This window comes from Gracilinanus agilis, chromosome 1 (assembly GCF_016433145.1).
Source record: "Gracilinanus agilis isolate LMUSP501 chromosome 1, AgileGrace, whole genome shotgun sequence".
In the NCBI taxonomy this organism is placed as follows: domain Eukaryota; kingdom Metazoa; phylum Chordata; class Mammalia; order Didelphimorphia; family Didelphidae; genus Gracilinanus; species Gracilinanus agilis.
In genome coordinates, this window is record NC_058130.1 from 142,832,923 (window position 1) to 142,855,585 (window position 22,663).

The following is a 22,663-nucleotide window of genomic DNA, read 5'->3' on the forward strand; positions in this document are numbered from 1 at the left end:
CAAGCAGTCAGGTGGCCAGTGCCTCTGTTGTCTGGCCTTTGCCCTGGCCCAGGTAGGTCTTACTCAACTCAAAAGGTGAGCAGAACAATGAGACTGAGTAGCAAGGTGTGGGCAGCCAGGCAAGGAGCAAAGCTTGGAGTGGAAGTCTGTTGGCCCCGGGGCCCTCTCTTCCTGTTGAAGCCAGTTTTGAACTGCAGTTCTGGGATAATCCTGTGGATCCAAGCATGGTGGGAAGTGACTCGGATGTAGACTCCTGGGCGGTTACGGCGGGCACATCCTTCTCCCCAGCTGATCACTCCAGCCTGGAGCCATGAATGACCAATGTGGCAAACCAAGGGTCCCCCAGAGTCTCCCTGTAGCAGGAAGCAAAACTCATGTTTAGGCATTCTCAAAGGGGAAAAGAATAAGCATTTATAAAGCATTCACTGTGAGCCAGGCACCCTTGCTAAGGAAAGCCCCCTTTACAAATATCTCCTTTAATCCTTACAATGACCCTTTGAGGTTGATGCTATTGTAACCACTTTGCAGGTCAGGAAACTGAGGCAAACAAGTGACTTGCCCCCAGTCAGCCAACCAATTAAGTGTCTGAGGCTAGATTTGAACTAGATCTTTCTGATTTCAAGTCCAGCATTATCCACTGAGCCACCTAGCTGCTTCCGGGCCCAAAGTGATATCATAAACCCAGTCTCTTTGTCTCTAAGCTCATCTGCAGCTGTTCTCTCCTTCACTCTCTTTACTTCCTCTTCGTTCTTCCTTTTTCCTTACCTTCTTTATCGCCTTTTTCTCTTCCCCCTTCCCTCTCTTCCATTGTACCTCCAACCCTTCTCCTCCTCTCTCTCCTTCCTACCAACCTTCCAAAAGGGCTTAAAGCCCTTCCCTAAAGGTTCAAAGCATGTACTCCAGGAAGCTTTCCTACTCCCAAGTTTTTGTCACCAACCCCAATTCGTAGTGTCCCCTGTTGCTGCACAATCTGCCCTGTGTGACTCTGTGTCCTGTCTCTCCCACTAAGTTGGCACTCTCCAAACTCAGGGATCAGATTTACGCACTAGTTTTGGGGTCAAGAAGAACCAGGTTTAACTTCCACCTCAGTTACTAGTTGTATGATGAACACATACTCAATGATGAACACAGCTCAATCAACTGCATATTGGACATTATGAGCTGAAGCTCGATGTCTCAAAACAGCTCTCGGTTCTTTCCCCTCAAACCTACCCCTCTTCAGAACTGCCCTATCTCTTACAAGGACAATAGTATTTCTAGTCACCTGGGTTGACAACTTCAGTGTCATTCTTTCCACCTCCCCGTTTTTAGAGATAAAACAGATGGAGGGGAAGGAGAAAGTTAACTGGGTATTTAAATGTAACAAACAAAATATAAAAAGAAAAAAAGGGGAATAACTTAATAACAGTTACATAGTGATTCAGTGGAAGAACCAAGCCCCATACAAAGATTCCCATACAGAGCTTCCAGCTCCCAGTTTCTTTCCCTACACCACCCTAACTTGTTTGACTTAAGGATCTCTACATAATGCTTATTCAGTATTAGGAACCGAGGGCTGAACCTGCCACCCAACCATGATCCCTCTCAATTTCTGGCCCATGGGCAAGCCCCAGGTATATAGGGCCATACCTTGCAAGCATCTTTCTTCCCCTCTGCGTAACCAGCACACAACATGTCATCTTGGATGGTTTTGGGTAGCACCCCATGCTCTGAGTCCTTACTGTAGAGGAGGTTGCACTTCCGTGTATCAATGATGGGCACGGCCAACTTCTGTAGAATTCGGGGACTAGGCAGGTTATCTAGAGGGAGGAAGACCTAGCACTTTGACAAAGTTTTCCACATAATATCCCACACCTAGGCCCCAGCACATGAACACCACCTCTTTTGATTACTAGCTTCCTTTCTCTTATTTCCCCCAACTCTTTCATCATCCTAGTGCCTGCCTTTTCCAAATTCTCATCTCACTTAAAATGTGGGGTGAGGAAGAAGAGGAGTTCATTTGGAAGATGGTCTCAAAGATTGTGCATCTTGGTTGCCTACCATCCTGTCTTCAAGCTAATAATGAGACCTTTGCAATCTCACTGCTGTTCAATTTATGGACTACTGACAATTAGACCCCAGGGGAATGCCAAGATAGGGAGAGAAATTAGAACTTGGAAAGCATCTTTTAATTTCTTGAAGTTTTTTAATGCTATTTGTTTTCTCTCTCTGCTTCAGTTTATTTGATTGCAGGTATACCATTCTCTTTCTGGTTCTAGTCCTCTCCCTGGGCCCCCAGATTTCCTTCCTATATTCCAATCTAGTTGCCTCTTTCCCCAGTTTACCTTGCTCACTGGGACTGCCCCAGCCTGTGACCGAACAGTTCATCCCCTCCTCAAATTTGACCTGAGGGTCAGGAATGCACACAGGCAGGATGTAGTCAGTGAAGGTTACTGGAGCTTCCAGCTGGACCAGGGCCACGTCAGCACTGGAAGCCATGCCCTGATACTGGGGGTTGCTTTCCACCCTTTTTACTCGAGCATATATGGCATGAGGCCCAGGATTCACCAGCTTCCGGGCCCCTAGAAGGACCTTGTACAGGGAAGTTTCTGAGGTACTGATGGAGGAAGAAAAAGACAAGATCAAACAGTAAGTAACTAGAAGGTTCATCCTGATGGTAAACATAGTCATCACATAGGAGAGGGGAAGGAGGAGGGACTGCATAGGACAACCATGGGTTTGAGTTAAAGGGGAGAGATCATTTAAGCTATTTCTTCATTTTATAGAGAAACAGGCCCAGAGAGATTAAGTGACTTATTCAAGGTCACACAGAAAATAAATAACAGAGCACAGATTTGTACCCAGGGCCAAATTCCAAATTCAGTGCTTTTTCGTAGAATCATCAGTGTAGAACTGGAAAGGGCCTTAGAGGTCCTCTGGTCCAATCTCTTCATTTTGCAGATGGAAATACAAACTTAGAGATGTTGGGCAACTTGCTCAGGGTTGAACAAGAGGTAAGTAGTTAGCTAAGATTTGAACTTGGGCTGTATGATTCTATGTTTTCTTTTGCTATCACTGCCACCCTTAGAGAAGGGCTAGAATTAAAATAGAGATTATAGAATCCCAGATTGAAAAGGGGAGTAGAATACAAATTATACCGACTGAATAACACTTGTGCAACATTCCCAAAAGAAGACCCTCCCTGCCTGTGAAGAGGAACCCATTATCTTCTGAGGCATCCTGTTCCACTTTGGGACAAGCCTAGTTCTTTGGAAATTGTTTCATCAAGCCTTAATCTACCTCTCTGCAACTTTGATTTTTTTTACGCTTTTCTCCTAGATCTGCTCTCGAATCCAGCAGAACAAAGTTAATCTTTCCTATGACACTCCTTCAGATAATTGAAGATAGCTATCATATGTTCCCCAAATTTTCTTATCTCCAAAATTAGTTTTCCCAGATATTTCAAATGATTCTTGAGACCTCTGCCATCTTGGTTATCCTCTAGTTGTTCTCTAGCTTATCAGTGTCTGTCCTAAAATGGGATGCCTAGAAATGCCACAATCCCCAGGTGTGATCTGACCAAAGCAAGGCATAGTGTGACTATTACCTTCATTGTACTGGACACTATCCCTCTCTTAATACAGCTTAACATTGTATTAACTTTTTAGGCTGCATTATTCTACTTTTAATTCATACTGAACTTGCAGTTCATTAAAACCTCTTTCTCTTTTTCAGGCTATTTTGTGTTTTCCATGCCTCCCCTTTGTGATACTTGTGAAACTGATCTTTTTTTAACTCAAGCGTAAGATTTTATGTTTATCTTATTAAAATTTATTTGATGTGAGATCTGTTCTATTATTCTAGTTTGCTGAGATCCTTGTTGCATCCAGAGGCAGTCATTCTACATGCTACCTATCCTTCCCAGTTTACATCATCTACAAAGACAATGTGGACAGCTAAGTGGTGAAGTGGATAGAATGTTGGGCCTGGAGTCAGGAAGACCCAAGTTCAAATCCGGCATCAGACACTTAACTAGATATTGGACCCTGGGCAAGTCACTTAATTTTATTCCCCTTAGTTTTCTCATCTATAAAATGAGCTGGAGAAGGAAATGGCAAACCACTTCAGTTTTGTTGCCAGGAAAACCTCAAATTGGCTCTTGAAGAGTCAGACATGACTGAAAGTGACTGAACAACAACAAACAGGATAAGTAAGCAAGCTATGTATGCCTCCATCCAAGCTATTGATAAAAATATCAAACAGCACAGGATACCCTACCAAACGATCAGAAATCATTTATTAAGCACCTACTATATACCAATAGAGAACTCCTTTCAAGTTGATATTGAACCAATAATGGCTTCTTTTGGACATTAAACTAATTCTAAATTCACTTAGAATTCACTAAATTCAGCTGTCATCCAGCTTATGCCTCTCTTCCTTATCCACAATGATAGCATCAGAGTCTTTGCAAAATTCATTGCTGAAGTTTAGAGAAACTACAGTATTCAGCTGACATTACCAGTGTAGCAACATTGTCAGAAACAATACAAAAAATAAAAAGGAAATGAGGTTAATCTGGCATTTCCTGTTTTTTGGTGAAGCCATACTGCAATCTGTGATCATTGCTTTCTCTTCTGGATGTTCACTAACAATCCTTTTAATAAGGAGTCCTAGAATTTTGTCAGGAGTCTGTAAGGAGTTAAGCTGTATGGTGCGTAGATTGCAAGCTGCATTTTCAGTTTTCAAGATTAAGGTAATATTTCCCTCCCCAGTTCTATGACACTTCCACCTGTTCTCTACCACTTTTCAGATATCACAGAGTGGTTTAGCAGTCACATTTGCTAATCCTTTCAATGTCCTGGAGTATAATCCACCTAACTTGTGACAAACTCAAAGTAGTTCTCTACTCTCTTACTAACTTCTTTGTTATCTTTAGTTTCTGACTCTATTAGCCAGTTTGGTTCTGTTCTCTCCAGTACAAGGAATGCTCTATTATGTAGTATCTTCCCTCTATTAGAAACAGTGAATTATAGCCCACCTGACATTCTTATAGGATTGTGTCACAGTTTTATATCCAACTTTCTTTATCTTTTTCTTCTGTCTTCTATACGTGTCTCTTTAAAATCTAACTTAGTTGATTAATTCCTTGTAGATTAATCACCATAAATCTCTTTCACCAATTGTCTCTTTTCTTCCTCATTGGAGTTATTTGTAGAAGGAGTTCTCATAATTTCATTTGTGAAAGCTTCTTATTCCTTCTGGAGGGATTTTCTCTCTAGAATTTTAGTCCATGGAGTGCTACTTAATCTTTCTTTGAAGTCTGCTCTCTGATTTTTGATACGTACTGGATTATACCTGGGTTTTCTTCACCTCCTCAGTCATGAGTTCTGAGATAGTGGTCACTTCCCCTCAAGTTCCCATTGTTTCTACTTCAGCAATCAATTCTTTCTTGTTGGTTTTCTGACAGCAGATCTGGCACTCTTATGCACTACATCACAGTTTACTTCTTTGGTTCCTAAATTCACATTTCATCAGAGTTATGATCCAACATCTTCCTTGTTCAAAGGAGATTACTCAAAGCCAGGGTGAGGTTGAGACTAGAACTCAAAATGACTATTTTTCAATCCCATGCTCAGTTCCATTGCATCTCACTGATAAGAGGGGTAGATTGTTACCCATGATATAAATTTCCTAAACATCTCTCTTTTCTGATAATTATGCCTGAAATTCCACCATTTGTGGTGGACTTCTTTTCGTTTAAAAAAATTCCTCTCCAGGAATTTATTTATAATGAATACAACTGTAAGAGAGTTTATCAGTTACTCTCAGCTTAGTGTGACATTGTTTTCTTAAGGAAAATGAAGAGAAGAGAGAATTTGGGAACACAATACCCAGAGGTATAGAGCATGGGAGAGAACTCTGGACTGTACATCCAAATGAAAGTTTCAGCTTTGCCAATAATTCATTATTGATCCATAGCAAGAAATTAACCTGTCTAATATTCAGAGATCATCTGGTCCAACCCCCTTATTCAGATGCAGCAGCACAAGTCCCTTCAAACTCTGAAAACTGTAGTTCTATGTGATTTATAAAATTGGAAATCTCCATTTCCTATGATTGTGGTCTCCCAGGACAGAGGACCACCACAGGTGGATGTGTAGGCATAGTAGGCATCCTGAGCACCTGAGGGGGTAGAAGGGATCCCAAGTCCTTTTCTGTGGGATGCAGTTCATTTGGAGACATGTTGGCTAAGATCCATTTTAGACCCTAATATTTACGGACACACAACAGACAAATCATAACTTTCCAGGTCCCTCTAAAGTGGGTAAAATGCTTTGTAATTTTTAAATCACTACAGAAATATGAGTTTCACGTTATTTCCCATTTTTGCTTAAGACTATCTTACCTCATCTATAAAATGAGGAGGTTGGATTTGGTGAACTATATAACCTTTCCTGCTATACCTCCTAAGAGCCTTTTATGAGAATTGGATAGAAGAAGATCTATGGTTTTGGGTATGGAATGAGGGAGGAAGAACAGGGTAGGGCTTGCCTTGGGGGGATGTCCATGGTGCTGAGAAACTTCAAAGGGGAGAGGCAAAGAAAGCCACAAGGTACTGGGGAAATATTCACCTGAAGGCTCCTGGGTGTGGCCAAGAGCTTCAGAAGAGGAATGAAAAAAAGGGGGGCGGGGAGAACAGGATTTAAGAAGAGTCAGAAATTAAAGGGGAAAGGATCAACAGTAGGAGTTAGTCTAAGCCTGAAGGACTGGGACTGCCCAAGAAAGAGGACAAGAGCCCAGACACAAATGGCCAGCTTCAACATCCTCCCTGAGAATGATGAACCTAGGTAGGGGCATCTGGGTAGCTCAGTGGAATGAGAGTCAGGCCTAGAGACAGGAGGTCTTAGGTTCAAATCTGGCCTCAGCCACTTCCCAGCTGTGTGACCCTGGGCAAGTCACTTGACCCCCATTGCCTATCCTTACCAGTCTTCTACCTTGGAGCCAATACACAGTATTGACTCCAAGATGGAAGGTAAGGGTTTTAAAAAAAAATTAAATTAAACTAAAAAAAGAATGATGGCCCTAGGGATGAGAGGGCCTGGAATTGTACCTGGGGTACCAGAGAGTTCTTTTAAAGCTTAGCTTAAAAGCCATTATCTGCAAGAAATCTTCCTTACTCCATATGTGACCCTTGGCAAGTCACAACCTCAGTTTACTCATCTATAAAAATGAGAAAATTGAACTTGATCTCTTAGGTTTATAAACATATATATGTATTCACACACACATGCCTTGTGTCAGTAAATATTACAAACCTGATTGTATCACTTCAATGTATCATAGGGTCTGTCTGACTTGTATTAAGTATTAATAAGCTCAGTGTATTAAGTAAGCTAAGTGAGGTAATTTGGCATAGTGGAAAAAACACTGAACTGACTGTCAGGAGACTTGGGTCCAAGTCACTTTACTTCTCTGGACCTTTCTTTCTGTTCCTATAAAGTGAGAATCATCATCATCATCCAAGCACTTCCCACCTTGCAGTATTTTGTGAGGAAGTTGCTTTGTGATAATAAAGTGCTAACGAGTTGTGAGCTAATACCATGGGCAAATTGATACAGTGAACTTGGAGTCAATTGATGCTGATTTGCATCCTTCTTTTACAAGTCTATCAGTGCTTGTTTATCTATACTAAGTCAAAGAAAATAGTACCTGAGTATTTGAACATGGGAGACTTACTGGTGTTGATAAATAGGAAAAAAGTCTGGCTAGACAGCCTAGGCATTGTGTAAAGCTACAAGAAGGGAGGGTCAAGAGCCATTGCCACTGGATGTTCTACATTCTCAGGCTGAAAAATTCTTTCCAGTCTTCTAGAAGATTAAGGGATTATCCAGGGTTTGGGGGTGCTATCCATGGTGCTGAAATGAAAGAATAACCTAGAAAGAAAGAAAATCCAAAGGAGTAAGGGAAGTTTGGCCTTACTTAGAGAAGCAATGAGCTGCTGTCATGACCCACTGGTCCGTTATAAGGCTTCCTCCACAGAAGTGACTCCCATTCCTCTGGATACTGACTTGCCAGGGCCATTCCTTCTCTTGAGCATCCTCACCTCCTACCATTCGATTCAGCATTTGTGGCTGGCCACAAACTGTGAGGCAGAGGAGATTAAAAAAAAAGAGAAACAGATATTGCTGTTGCTGTCCTGTGGAATGCATGTCTCTCTCACTGTAAATATGAGCTATTATTTTTATAGTCATAGTAGGGTAGAGCTGCAAGATTTCATGTAATTTCATAAGTTTTTCTCCTTTCCATCTTTCTTTCTCTGGCCTAGTTTTCCCCACCTTTGGGATTCATTTTTCCTTATCCACTCATGAGACCTCAGTAATTGCTTCTTGGTTCTTTCTGTTTTCTTCTTAGCTAGCTATTTTTGCCTGTCAGGATTTCTCTCATATGCCTAATTCTCTTTGGAAAGCCATATCTCCCTTGTATTATAAGAAGTTTGGAAACAGAATTCTCGAGTGTGGATGTCATCTAGGCCAATATCTACCTGAAACAGGCATCCCCCCCCTCCTTGACAACATCCTTGATAAATTGTTATAGAGTCTTTATTTTGAAAGCTCCATTGCTGTGAAATTACTTGCCTCCTAAAGTAACCCATTCCAATGTTTTAAAGCTCCAGTTATTGAGTTCCTCCTCATGTTGATTAGAAATAACCTTCCTCTAATTTATACCCACTGATTCTTTTTCTGTACTTTGGGGGTAAGGCAAATCAAGTCAAATTCATGTGTCACATTATCATGCATAAAATATCTAAAGGAAACAATTCTGCTCCCTTTACGTTTCCAGAGTTTTCTTGTTCTCATGAGACAGAAAACTTCTATCGATAAAAGTTGTCTGCTTAGTCCCATACTCTGAGGCTCTTGAACATTATTTCTTTCCCATTAATATTGGCAGAGCTTTAGTCACTCACCTCTAGTTGATTCTGCCTCCTTTGTTCCTGTAAAATAAGATACAAAAATGGAGGGTCAACAGCCATCGCCACTGGATATTCTCCTACATTCTCAGCCTGAAAAATTCTTTTCAGTCTTCTAGACATTCTCATCCCCTCTCATCCTTGGTTGCATTATACCTCACTCCTATTCTCTGACCAGGCTTGGAGCCTTGATGCTTTTAAGGGGTTTCTGCTGACCCCAGGGCCAACCATAACCATACAGAATTATCAACTCCACCCTCAAGTATCTTTCAAGGCTTAACTAGCATAACTTGCTAGTATGAAATTTTGGGCCAATTAGAAACAACATAGTTAAATCATTAGGCATGGAGGAACTGAAGAAATACCGATTAGATGTTTGATTGGATGAATATGGGAGATACAATGTAGTCACCCAGAAAGAACTTGGGATTTAGAATCAGAAGTCCTAATTTCAAGTCCAACCTTTACTACTTACTAGCTGTGTAGATACGTACAAGTAATTTTATCTCTCTGGGCCTGGTTTTTTCTTCTGTAAAATAGGGGTAATAATTCCCACACTGTCTACTTCACAGGGTTGTGAGAAAAAGGTTTAGTAATCTCTAAAGCACTATAGAAGAATGAGCTGCTATTTATTAACAGACACAACTCTCCTACCAACCTCCACTCTCTCCAAGGCCTGAGTTCCCTGAAGGACAAAAACATTCAAAATTATCTTTGGAAAATTCTTCCAGCTATAAAGTCACAATTTTTCCCCAGGCCTCAATATTTCCCATAGACTTCACCCTGTTCCCAGTATCCAGTGGGTGGATTTGTGACTAGTGACCCAGGTCTTCAGGCTCGGATATTCAAATAAAACAACCAGATGGATCTGAGTAACAGCCTCAAAAGGAAACGGAGAGGCCCATGACAGGAGTTCATTTGTATAATTAGATCATTAATTCAATGTATAGGGTTAGGACAGTTAGGATGTACTATAAGCCACTGCACCTTTAAGGGGGCCTCCAGATGTACATTCCCTCATCAAAATGGGACATAGAGGCGCTAGGGAATGGAGGGATGACAAGAATAGAGGAGGAGAGAGAAAATAGAAAAAGAAGACATAAAGGGTAAAGGAGACAGTGGTGAGGACATAGGATGGGTCAAGCAGGTGACAAAAAGGAGTAAATAGGAAGGCAGGCAAGGGTAAGCACTGGAGTACTTGAATATGGGAAAGAATTTAATAATCTTTCAGAAATGCTGACCTCTAGTGCTTCTGAAATGGAGGAGAGTAGATGCACACTTGGAAGTCAGACATGGTATTAGTCCTGAGTGGACAGTGGTTCCAGGAAGCTCCTGAATGCTATGCTGAAAAATTGCCTTATCATACCCATTACACTAATTCATTTAAGTTAGCAAAGTCCTCTATTAAAATCTAATTACACTTCCAGATTAATGTCCATTAGTTTACTGTCAGATTGATAGGCTAACTGTTAGCCGCTAACATCTAGCTGAGACAGCCATGTCAGGGAACTGGGAAAAGGAGTAGGAGGGAGAATTCTAAAGCCCAAGACTTTGGAAGAGGGGCACGGCTAAGTGAAGTGCTATTTGAGGGCCATTGAGGAAGGGGCAACCAGGTAGCACAATGAATAGAGCACCAGAACCTGGATTTTAATCTGGCCTCAGTTACTTCCTAACTTTGTGACCTGGGCAAGTCATTTAACTCTGTTTGCCTGACCCTTGTTGCAGTTTGGTCTTGGGATCGATACTAAGACAGAGGGCAAGGGTTTGTTTGTTTTTTAAAGGGCAGTGGGGAACAACATAGAGATCCTGGGAGAGTGAAGAGAGAGAGAGAGAGAGAATCAAGGGAAGTGGAAGGGCAGCAAATAGGAAATTTGCCCACTCAGCTGTTTTGCAAAAGGCTCCAATGACAGTAACTTGCCATATAGCAGTGGGCTTGGCATTAGTTGTCTGTCATGTTGGGGGACAAAGTTCAGGAAAAGGAATAAGATAGATGGAGCCTACAAAATAGCAAGAGACGGAGAAAGCTCAGAGAAGAGAAAGAAAGAATTGGAACCTAGAGACAGGAAATGGGGGAAACTTAACACATATACACAGAAAAACTGTGTATGCAAGAGAGAGAGAGAGAGAGAGAAGGCATGTTCTGGATCAACTTATCTATGTAGGGGTTTTTTTGGGGGGGTGAATAGGAGAAAATAGTGCTTTAGACATCAGGTCACCAGTATTCTTGTCTCTCAGTCCAAGGCCCTTCCCCTAGGCTCAATGGCCTTTGGCTTGAAGAGGTGAATTTCACTGTTCCTTAACCTTATTGGTAATAACAGTAATTACCCAATAATATCAAGAGCAATCACACCTAATTACCTGTCATTATTATGATTGTAAAAGGTGCATGGTCACTTATCTCAAAGAAAAGCAATTATCATTGCAACAATAGATCCAAATAGAAAGAGCCAGTGACTAGGGGGAAGGTCTAGGTACTTAGAAGAGGAAGAGAGAATGGAGACAGGATTCTGGGATCCCTAATAGCAGAGGACAACAAAGAAGAGTGCAATTTCCAAAGCAGCTTTTCCCAGTGCCACCCAAGAGAATATGTATCCCCCACACCTTCTAGCAGTCACCAGATGATGAAACTGAACCCCAGTCCTGATCTGCAGCCTGAAATGGCCAAGGCCCATCCCAGGGAGGTGACACAGGGACAGGGAAATGCAGCTGCTTCCAGAGAAGGGTGTGTTGGCCAGTGGAATGCAGTATGATTTTCAGGGCAAAGAGCACCCAAGGGAAGGGGAGGCAAAATCAAGAAAGGAAGGAGTGTCTCTAGATGTTTGGACGACCTCCCATCAACCCAGGAGTCCTAATTCCTGGTCCTGTCCTTCAGCTCCCTAGTGATCTCATCCCCTTAAGCTGGTCTGATGAGGGTAACCCCATCTGACCCTACTTAGCTTGAGAGTTGGAAACAGAGGAGAAGGCTGGCACCCCACCCTCCTCCTACACTTTTCTTTGTGGCCACAATATCATCAAAGCCTAAACTGGAAGCCTGCTCTCTGGCCACAATATCTAAGTTCCTAACTTTCTTTCCCTTCCTTACACTATAAATTATAAGGCATCTGGAAGGGACCATAAAGGCCATCTAGTCTGACCTTTCATTTTGTAGCTGAGGAAACTGAGGTTCGGTAAGGAGATGATGCAGTAAGGTGACAAGGTCACACCAATAATAAGTGACAGGGATGGAATTTGATCTCATGTCATCTAATTCCATATCTCATTTTCTTTTTGTTTCCAAGCTGCCCCTAAAGTGCCTCCTAACCTCCGATGTGGCTCCACTATCCTGCCCTCCTACAGCATCAGATCTTTTAACCTCAACCTCATAGTCTTCTCCTACAGAACTACATCTTTATCCTCCTTGTGAGCCCCTAAACCAAACCTTCTATTCAGCTGCATATTCCTAGTGAGCACCTCGGCTTTCCATTCCTCTCTAACTCCCAACCTGCTGACCAAGCCCAAGTCTCCTACTCAATCCCCTCTCCTAAGTCTCCAATTCCCTCTTGGCTCCCATTCTCCTTTCTCTTTCCAAATGAAGGAAAAGCATTTAAATATATATCTTTCCTCTCCTCATTCAGAGGCTAGTAGGTCTGTCTCTCATCCATTCCCTCCCCAATACTACTCAATCCTTATTGACATACTGGCTGGCGAAGCCCAGACCAGAACCTCTCCCTTCTTTGTGGGCCCCTTGGGTCCTATTGTTGCCACCTTCACACCCTCCTTCAGGAATGATGACAGATGGGAAAGGGTGTTTTCTCCAGATCATGGTGATCTTTCCCTCCCCCAGCTCTCTACTACTTCCTCTCCAGGGCTGTGACACTTTATGGAGGCAAAGCTACATGTCTCTCAGGCCTGTGTCTACCCTAGCATGACTAAATCTTTTATCCTAGCCATTTAAGGCTTGGATAAGGAGTAGGAGAGTCATTTAGCATGATACAGCAGAAAAAAAAGCAATGAACTTAGACATAGGTGGGCCATCGATTCAAATCCTGGCTTTAACACTTACAAGCTATTTAACTATAGGCGAATTAACTCTTTTGAACCTCAATTTCTTCATCTTTAAAATAGGGGTAATAACACTTCACAGGATTTCAAAGCATAAGATGTTATATAACCTTGTGAGCTATTACTTTAAGATCCCACAGAGTGGGGGCTGCAATGGTAGGTTGCTTTCCTTAGTCTTTTTCTTTTTCTGAGACCCAGAAATTGTGATCTCTATTCCCAGAGACACTCCTAAATTCTCAAGAAACAACCCCAAGCCTTCCAGGACTATCTAAAGTCATGGACCTGCCTGATGCTATTACCTGCCATGGAGTCCAAGTTTGGGGAAGAATATTCAGTGGGGAGAAGAATGGATAGTAGAGACAGAGATGGCATATTCTGGGAGGGAGAATAGGAAATGAAGATAGAAAGCTCATCAAAAGGAGGTAAGAAGACACAGGAATCAACTTAGAGAAAGAAGATGGAAAAGAGGCCCATGGAAATACAGCAATGAATTGAGAGAATGAGATTGAAACTAAGGAAATATATAACTGGAGAAAAGGAAAAGGAGGTGGGGACCCACTAGGGTGAAAGAAAAAGTGAGGAAACTAGAACCCAGTTGTATTGCACTGCAATACCCAGATCACTTTCTTTAGGTTCAACTCTCCAACTCACCCTCAACCCTGCCCCCCCCCACTTCAAACCCAGATATTCTGGGCTCTAACCTTCTGAAGACTCACCAAACTGAAGGAGGAGAAAGAAGAGGGCCAGGGCTTGGAGCTGCCTCATGCCTTCTGGTCTCAGAGAGCTGGGAGAGTAGGGCTCCTGGATTCAGGGAGGGGCTCTGGGCTAGTTGGGTCAGTGAGGCAAGGATGGTTTGGGGAGCACTGAGCTTCCAGGCTCCATGAAGCAGGAGGTTATATCCCAGGAGGTGATTGCCTGCTTGGAAATGCCACCAGACCAGTTTGCCCAGTTCTCTCTCAATTGCCTCTCCTTCAGGAACTGGAGGCTCCTGAAGAGGAGGTGACACCTCAATGACCCTGCCCTCCTTGAACCCCCTGAACTTCTAGGGTCAGAACCAGAATCCCCTGACTGACCCCAACCCTGCACTGTGATGGATTGACCCTAGAACCTCCGTATCTTTTTTTCTCCTGGTCTGAACAGTAGGCATAACTGAGGATCATAGAGCTCACCTTGGTTACTCTGTAGAAGGTGGACACTTGGGTGCCTGGCCAGAGGAACAAGGAGGAAGACATAGAACTAAAGGACAGGAAGCCTTCCCAGAATGGGCAGGGTTTTAGAAGGGGTGAACAGGAAGTCTGGGTTCTGAGAAGGCCTGGTTCAGCAGTGCCCCAATTCCTTTGTGGTTATTGGTCTCTGGGTGGGAGGGATCTTCTCCCCCAGGCTCTGAAGACGTGAGGATTGGAGAGTGGAAGTGGACAGACTCCCAGGAGGAAGTTATTTAGGGAATGGGTTTGACGTAAAAGAGTCAAGGATAGGAGCCACCCGTTGGAGAAGGCAACTCCCCTATCCTTCCCCATATACCTGAATCTCTGAACCCAGGGTCAAACCTAAAGTTTCCTGGTATGGGCAGTCCTCAACCACATTCATCCTCTCATCCTTTGAGTCTTCCCTAACTCTGTACCTCCTTTTCTATTCTAGATCCCACTTTTCTCCCAGAAGAAAAGTCCATTCAGTTTAATATAGTCATGCTCTGGCTCATGCCCTCCCTTAATCTTGATCTTCCCTCTCTCTCTCTCCCAATTCAAATGCCTAGATTCTAAGGTCCATTCAGGATCCAACATTCTGTTCTGAGGCCTCTTTGTAGGATCACAAGGTCATAGATTTAGAGCTAGAAAGAACCTTGGAAGCCATCTTGGCCACCCTTAAATTGAAGTCAATAGAGGTTAAATGACTTGTCTAATGTTACCCAAATATTAAGGACAAACCCTGATGCTCTAGCATACCTTTCAGAGCTAAGATTTTTTTGGCTGATGTTCTTAGAGCCCCATTAACTTTGGCATTCCGTGCTTTCTTTCATTAGAGCCCTTCCAGCTCTAATTTTCTATATTCTGTATTTTAACAGCCTCTTGAGCTTTGTAGATTAGGACAAAGAATATTAAAATTCTACAAAGCTGGAGAGGCTTTTTAGAAAGAGCATATGGAAGGTCAGAGCTGGAAGAGATCTAAAATTCTGACTCAAATTTTTTCAATGTATTGATCAGTTTGTTAACTTTTTTCCCTCTAAAAATATTTGTCATATGGCATGGCTCTCAGGGAGAGAGAAAGAGGAATGTATGTATTACTGTGGTGAGGTGAGAAATAGAAGGCCCCGATAAAAATCCATTCTAAAATCCTCACTCTCTTATTCTGTAAATATATGTCCCCTGGAGGGAATCTGGGTGTAGGAATGGACTGCATGGTATTGATGAAGAGGGGTGGGGGTCCATGAAAAGAAGCCACAAAGGCTATCAAATTTAGGGGAAGGAGCAGTATGAAGAGTTGGAACTTCTCAGAAGGAAGTCAGGACAGGAAGTCAGCGTGGTTTTGCTCAGGGCCTTACCTTGACCTGAAGCCCACCTATGAAAGGAAATGGGGTGACCTCTAGTGGCAATGAAGTACAAGCGCTGTTTATGGAGAGGGAGAAGACATCTAGTAGAGAAGCAGAGCAGGTCCCCAAGAGGAAGCCAGAAGCTGTTAGACAACCCCTCTTCCCAAGGGTCCCTTTCTCCTTATTGCTTACCCTCCCTCCTCATCCATTCCCTTTCTCCCTCTTCTTTCCTTCCTGTGACTAGATCTCCCCACTTATGTTTTGAGATTTAAATGTTTTATTAAACAACTCTCAAGATTGTTAGTTTCCATCATTGGATCAGTCAACATTTATCAAGGGTCTGCTATTGTCAGGAACTGTGTGGTAAGGGCTAAGGATACAAAAGGAAGCAAAATACAGTCTCCCTCCTCAAGGAATCCACAATCTAATGGATGTAGTTGTTGACTTGTGCTGGGAGATGAATTTTCCTCATTGAGAGCTCCCAATGGACTCCAATGAAATCACAGAACCAATCCAATTAGAAATTTAACATTAAGCATTAATTCAAATAACCATATGTGCTTAACAGTTACATTAAAATAATTAATTTAAGTGTATAAAGTATCTCATTCTCATTACTGTGCACACCATTTTTAAAGTCCTGCATTTTCTGCTTTGTCTTCCTCAATTGTCCAGCCATCTTAACTTCCTATTCCTATTTTTCACAGCCTTTCCCGCTCACCATCCCCATCTCTTATGCCCCTGGAAAATATGTAGCCTGAGGTCTAATTCATATTCCAGCCTGCTACCATGTCCATCCTGTGAGTCTTTGCCAGTAGAGAGACCATCTTTTTTTTTAACGAGTTCTGAAGTTCTACTGACTTTTTCCTATCAAAATTTAAGAATCCCATTTCCTCTACCCTCATTTCCTTCACTTTCAGCCTCCATGACAAAGCCTTGGGTCCAGACTAAAGGCTGGCCTCATCCTACCTCGTCCCAGTTCATTTATTACATTTTTCCTCACTGTCAAACCAAAGAAGAATGGATGGAAGTTCTGAATGTTCCAAAGCCTCTTAGCTCTTCCCATCTTGTACGGGGAACGCCTGGGCCTTAGAGAATCGCGGAATTTGAGTCAGAAGGAACTTTGTTGGCCACCGAGTCCATCCTAGACCTGAAACACATACGTATATTTTGATGTGTATTATGCTGATATAAACACACACATATTATACACATATGAGTGTGATGCATAGTGTGTGCATACATATAAACACATGTGTGTAAATATTTATTTATTTCTATAATATACCGACTCTGTAATACATACCTGATCAGTGGCTTCCTGGCCTTTGCTCAGAGACCTCCAGTAAGGTGAGAATCCATCTTCGGAGGCAGCTAGTTTTCCCTTGGGCAGCCCGTCTACTTATGAGCAAACAAGAGAGACCAGGAGAGTGCATCCTTCAAAGTGAAGCAAGAGGGCAGAGTAGAAGCGGCTGCTTAACCTCTCTTAACCCACACATACAGGACTCCTCAAGAAGACATAAAAACAAATCCAGACAAACGAAGGGACCCCACAACAGGGCTCAGCATTGAAGGTACATAGAATCGGGGCATTTCCAAGCTATAAAGGGTTGAAACAGTTCTCACTAAAATGAGAGCTGAGCAATCCCCTCCCCACCACCACCTCCAGTGCCAAAGCCAGCGCACAAGAGCTAGAGCGAGCTTGGGGCATCCATTAAGTCATTGGCAGCCACCTGGGGTCACCAGGCCCTGCTCTTGAGAGCAGCAAGACTGAAGACCCCAAGAGGCTAAAGAATGCTCAGACTTTGAACACAGACCCTGAGTGCAGGCGTGGTCACAGCTGCAGACATGGATCCTGAGCACAGGCGTGGACCTTTAGTGGGGACCCAGTGCAGAGGGGTGCACAATTGTGGAAACAGCACCCTGAGACTGTTAAAGGAGCTTCGGGCAGAGGAACAAGCAAGGGGACCACCAGGAGGCTTGACCCTGAGAACAACTAGACCTGAGACCTCAGAAGCCTAAAGAGCACAGACAGACCCTGGGCGTGAGGATAAAGCTGAGAGGTTGCTGGGCTAACAATGGCAAGCCAGAGACAAGAACCCCAGAAGAGAAAGATCAAGAAGAAATCCTTAACATTCAACAACTTTTACACAGAAAAAATCCAGACAACAGAGCAAACAGCAGAGGAGAACAAACAAGTAATCATATCCAAACCTTCCCCCCAAAATGAAAATCGATCACAAGCTATTGAAGAATTCAAATCTGAGATTATGAGAAATATGATAGAGAACTGGCAAGAAAATGACAGTTTAAAAGGCAGAATTTTGCAATTAGAAAGTGAGGCTCAGAAATCAAATGAATTGATAAGCAAATTGAAGACCAGAAATGACCAGCTGGAAGCCTTGAAAAACCAAACAGACCAGATTCAAAAGGAAAACCAAAAGATTATACCCGAAAACCAGTCTCTAAAGGCTAGAATCAGGCAATTAGAAAAAGATGCCCCCAAATCAAAAGAATTAATAAGCAAATTGGAGACCAAAATCAAACAGCTAGAAAATAGGATAGGCCAAATTGAAAAGGAAAATCAAAAAAATATAGCAGAAAACCAGTCTCTAAAGACAAGAACTGGGCAAGTAGAAGCCAATGATCTCTCAAGACAACAAGAACAAATAAAGCAAAGTCAAAAGATTGATAAAATAGAAGGAAACATGAAATATCTCACTGAGAAATTGACAGATCAAGAAAACAGGTCTAGAAGAGATAATCTGAGAATCATTGGTCTTCCTGAAAAAGCAGAAATTAATAGAAATTTGGACTCCATACTAAAGGAAATTATTCAGCAAAATTGCCCTGAAGTTCTACAACAAGAGGGCAATATAGACATTGAAAGGATCCATAGATCGCCCTCTACACTTAATCCTGAAAAGACAACCCCCAGGAATATAATAGCCAAATTCAAGAGCTTCCAAGTAAAAGAAAAAAATTTTACAAGAAGCCAGAAAGAGACAATTTAGATATCAAGGAGCACCAATCAGGATCACACAGGATCTGGCAGCCTCCACAATACAAGACCGCAAGGCTGGGAATATGATATTCAGAAAGGTGAGAGAACTGGGTCTACAACCAAGGATCACCTACCCATCAAATCTGACTATATACTTCCAGGGGAAAGTTTGGGCATTCAACAAGATAGAAGATTTCCAAGTATTTGCAAAGAAAAGACCAGGACTAATTGGAAAGTTTGATATCCAACCACAAAAACCAAGAGAAAAACGAAAAGGTAAATAAGAAACAAAGGGGAAAGAAAGAAAACTCTTACTTTTAAAGTTGCCTCTTTAAGGGCTTCAATAAGATCTAATTATTTGTATTCCTATATGGAGAAATGTTATGTGTAATTCTCTGTAGTGAACTCTATTCACTATTATAGTATCCACTATTATAGTAATTAGAAGAATTATTCACACAGAGAGATTGGAGTACCAAATGGTCTAAGATAATAAGGGGGTGGGTGGGAAAGAGGGGGGTGAATAGTAGAGGACACCATGAGAAACTTGAATGAATAAGAAAAATAGGATATTCTATTACACACAAAGAGGGCACGGGAAGTGGAGGGGATGAATAATATTATAAGAAGGAGAAGAAGAATGCATTAAGAGGTAATATGTAAACCTTACTCTCAGTGGAATTAACCCTGAGAGGGAAGAGTAGCTATATCCATTGAGATATAGAACTCTATTTAACCCTACTGAGAAAGTCAGATGGGATAAACCAAGGGGAGCAGAGGAATGGAGAGGTCAAAAAAGGGAGGGAAGGAGAAGGGAGAGGGAATTCATTAGGCCTTAAAAATAAAAAGAGGGGAACAACAAGGGAGGAGACAGAAAGGGTAGTAAATCAAGGGAGGGGACAAGGGTTATTGATTTAAAACAAATCACTGGTTTAAAAGGAAATAGCCTAAGAAGAAGGGGTAGAACTAAGAGAGGATATCAAAATGTTGGGGAATACACAACTGAAAATTATAACTCTGAATGTGAATGGGATGGTTGATTATGCTAAATTAAAAAGCTTTTGTACAAACAAGAACAATGCAACCAAAATCAGAAGGGAAACAACAAATTGGGAAAAAATCTTTATAACAAAAAACTCTGACAGGGGTCTAATTACTCAAATATACAAGGAGTTAAATCAAGTGTATAAAAAATCAAGCCATTCCCCAATTGATAAATGGGCAAGGTACACAAATAGGCAATTTTCAGATAAAGAAATCAAAACTATTAATAAGCACATGAGAAAGTGCTCTAAATCTCTAATAATTAGAGAAATGCAAATCAAAACAATTCTGAGGTACCACCTCACACCTAGCAGATAGGCTAAAATGAGTGTAGGGGAGAGTAATGAATGCTGGAGGGGATGTGGCCAAATTAGAACATTAATGCATTGCTGGTGGAGTTGTGAACTGATCCAACCATTCCGGATGGCAATTTGGAATTACACTCAAAGGACTATAAAAGAATGCCTGCCCTTTGATCCATCCATACCATTGTTGGGTCTGTACCCCAAAGAGATCATAGATAAACAGACATGTACGAAAATATTTATAGCCGTGATTTTTGTGGTGACAAAAAACTGGAAAACGAGGGTATGCTCTTCAATTGGGGAATGGCTGAACAAACTGTGGTATATGCTGGTGATGGAATATTTATTGACTTCAAAGGAATAATAAACTGGAGGAATTCCATGTGAACTGGAAAGACCTCCAGGAATTGATGCAGAGTGAAAGGAGCAGAGCCAAAAGAACACTGTACATAGAGATGGATACACTGTGGTAAAAAGCAATGCAATGACCCAGGACAATTCCGAGGGATTTATGGAAAAGAACGCTACCCACATTCAGAGGAAGAACTACAGGAGAGGAAACACAGAAAAAAAGCAACTGCTTGAACACATGGGTTGAGGCAGACATGATTGGGGATGTAGACCCGAAACTACCACACCAATGCAACTATCAACAATTTGGAAATAAGTCTTGATTGATGACACTTGTTAAAACCGGGGGAAATGTGCATCAGCTATGGGGGTGGGGGAAGAGGTTGAGGGGGGGTGAAGGGGAAAGAAGAACATGAATCATGTAACTATGATAACTTTTCTAAAAAATAAAAATTATTATAAAAAAAAGTGAAGCAAGATGTGGAAAGTAAAGCAGCTGGCCTATAAATAGGGGTCATCACTGGGGGTCTTGTGGGGCTCAAAGGAGGTAATGGATGTAAAGCACTTTGCAAACTGTAAAGTGCTTTGTAAATGCATTATTATGATGGTGGTAGTTATTATTATTCCCCTCCAGTCACCAGATCTCTAGTCTACTAATGAATTTACTCCCTGTTCCTTCTACCACCCTCTTGCTGAGCTAAGCAATGTTGATAGAGGAGTACTGGAGTCTGACAGTACACATTTAACAATCAGACTGGGATAGGGGTGGGAGACGTACACATGTACACGTATAAATTTAATTTGCATTATTAATACTTTCTTTTTATTTTATTATTGTTATTTTTTATTAAAACCCTTACCTTCCATCTTAGAGTCAATACTATATATTGGCTCCAAGGCAGAAGAGTGGTAAGGGCTAGGCAATGGGGTCAAGTGACTTGCCCAGGGTCACACAGCTGGGAAGTGTCTGAGGCCAGATTTGAACCTAACACCTCCTGTCTCTAGGACTGGCTCTCAATCCACTGAGCTACCCACTTGCTCCCTGTTAACGCTTCTTAAATCTAGACAATGAACAAACACTTCATTAAGCCCTAATTTGTACTGATTTCAGATTTCTGAGATGTAAATGCTCACATTCCTGGCTGTAGTCCACTTAATGCCTCTAACTGGTTCTGCAGAAACACTGTATGAGATCAAACAGTGTTACAAGAAGCAATTTGTTCTCTAGGAACAATGTTTGTGAATACTGTAGCTTGACTGAATGATGTTAGAGCAGTTGAAACACTGTCTCATGTACAAAGTCTTTTTTCATTCTCCCAGCTGCTAGGGCCCACCCTCCTGAAATTACCTTCTTCTTCTTCTTTTTTATTTTTTTTTTTGCTTTGTCTATATTTTGTATTTTCATATAATGATAATAGGTAAAGTTTATATAGTGCTGACTATATTCCAGGAGCCTTAAAAATATCTCATTTAGTTTTCAAAATAACCTTGGGAGGTAGGTGTTCTTATTACCCATATTTTACAGATAAGGAAACTGAGGCAAAGAAAGATTAGGTAACTTGCCCAGAGTCACACAGTTATTGAATGTCTGAGAAGATATTTGAACTTGGGTGTTTCTGACTCCAAGCCAAGGGTTCTGTGCACCAAGGTGCCACTTCACTGCCATGCATATACAGGGCATCCCAAAAGTTTAGTGGAACTTGAAGTTTTAAAAGTTTTTGAAGCTTTTGAAAACTACTCTGAGAGGTAAATTGTTTGAGAATAGAGACACTTTTGCTTTTGTATTTATCTTTGTATCCCTAGCACATAGCACAGTGCCTGGCCCACAGTAGGAACTTAATAAAGGTTTGTTTCTTTACTGATATAATGAAGCTTAATTATAACACGGTGATAATAATTTTCTTTTGTAAAACAACATTTTAAGGCAGCTAAGTGACTCATGGGATAGAGAGCCAGGCCTGGAAAAGGGAGTATCTGGGTTCAAATGTGACCTCAAGATACTTCCTGGTTGTGTGACCTTGGATAAGTCACTTAACTCCAATTGACTGGCCTGTACTGCTCTTCTGCCTTGGAACAGAAACTTAGAATTGATTCTAAGACAGGGGTCGGCAACCTTTTTGGCCGTGAGAGCCATAAACACCACATTTTTAAAAATGTAATTTAGTGAGAGCCGTACAGTGCTCACAGTGTGCTCTCTGGTAACAGCACCTGAAAAAAAATGGACTTTATGGCTCCTGCAGAAAGAGCCATATCTGGCCCTCAAAAGCGCCAGATATGGCTCGAGAGCCATATGTTGCCGACCCCTGATCTAAGCAGATGGTATGGGTTTAAGAAAGAAAGAAAGAAAGAAAGAAAGAAAGAAAGAAAGAAAGAAAGAAAGAAAGAAAGAAAGAAAGAAAGAAAGAAAGAAAGAAAAGCAACGTTGCCAGCACCAACTTTAT

At 41.8% G+C, this 22,663-nt stretch overlaps 1 protein-coding gene across 1 annotated transcript; it reads right to left on the minus strand.

Moving 5' to 3' along the window:
* Positions 1-68: 68 nt before the first annotated feature.
* Positions 69-13,756, minus strand: LOC123230955 (serine protease 27-like). Its single transcript, XM_044657153.1, has 6 exons — positions 13,708-13,756; positions 8,948-8,974; positions 7,963-8,125; positions 2,325-2,596; positions 1,630-1,799; positions 69-353 (listed from the first exon to the last, which is right to left on the minus strand). The coding sequence occupies exons 1-6, from the start codon at positions 13,754-13,756 to the stop codon at positions 69-71; spliced, it is 966 nt and encodes a 321-aa protein (XP_044513088.1).
* Positions 13,757-22,663: the final 8,907 nt, after the last annotated feature.

Bases quoted from the DNA above. Each gene is read 5' to 3' on its own strand.
- LOC123230955 (XM_044657153.1), bottom strand. From the start codon at position 13,756: ATGAGGCAGCTCCAAGCCCTGGCCCTCTTCTTTCTCCTCCTTCAGTTT. The intron at 8,975-13,707 runs GTGAGTCTTCAG...CTTATTTTACAG, and splicing joins CTTTCTCCTCCTTCAGTTTG to GAACAAAGGAGGCAGAATCA. The intron at 2,597-7,962 runs GTAAGGCCAAAC...TTCCTCCATCAG, and splicing joins GCAGCTCATTGCTTCTCTAA to TACCTCAGAAACTTCCCTGT.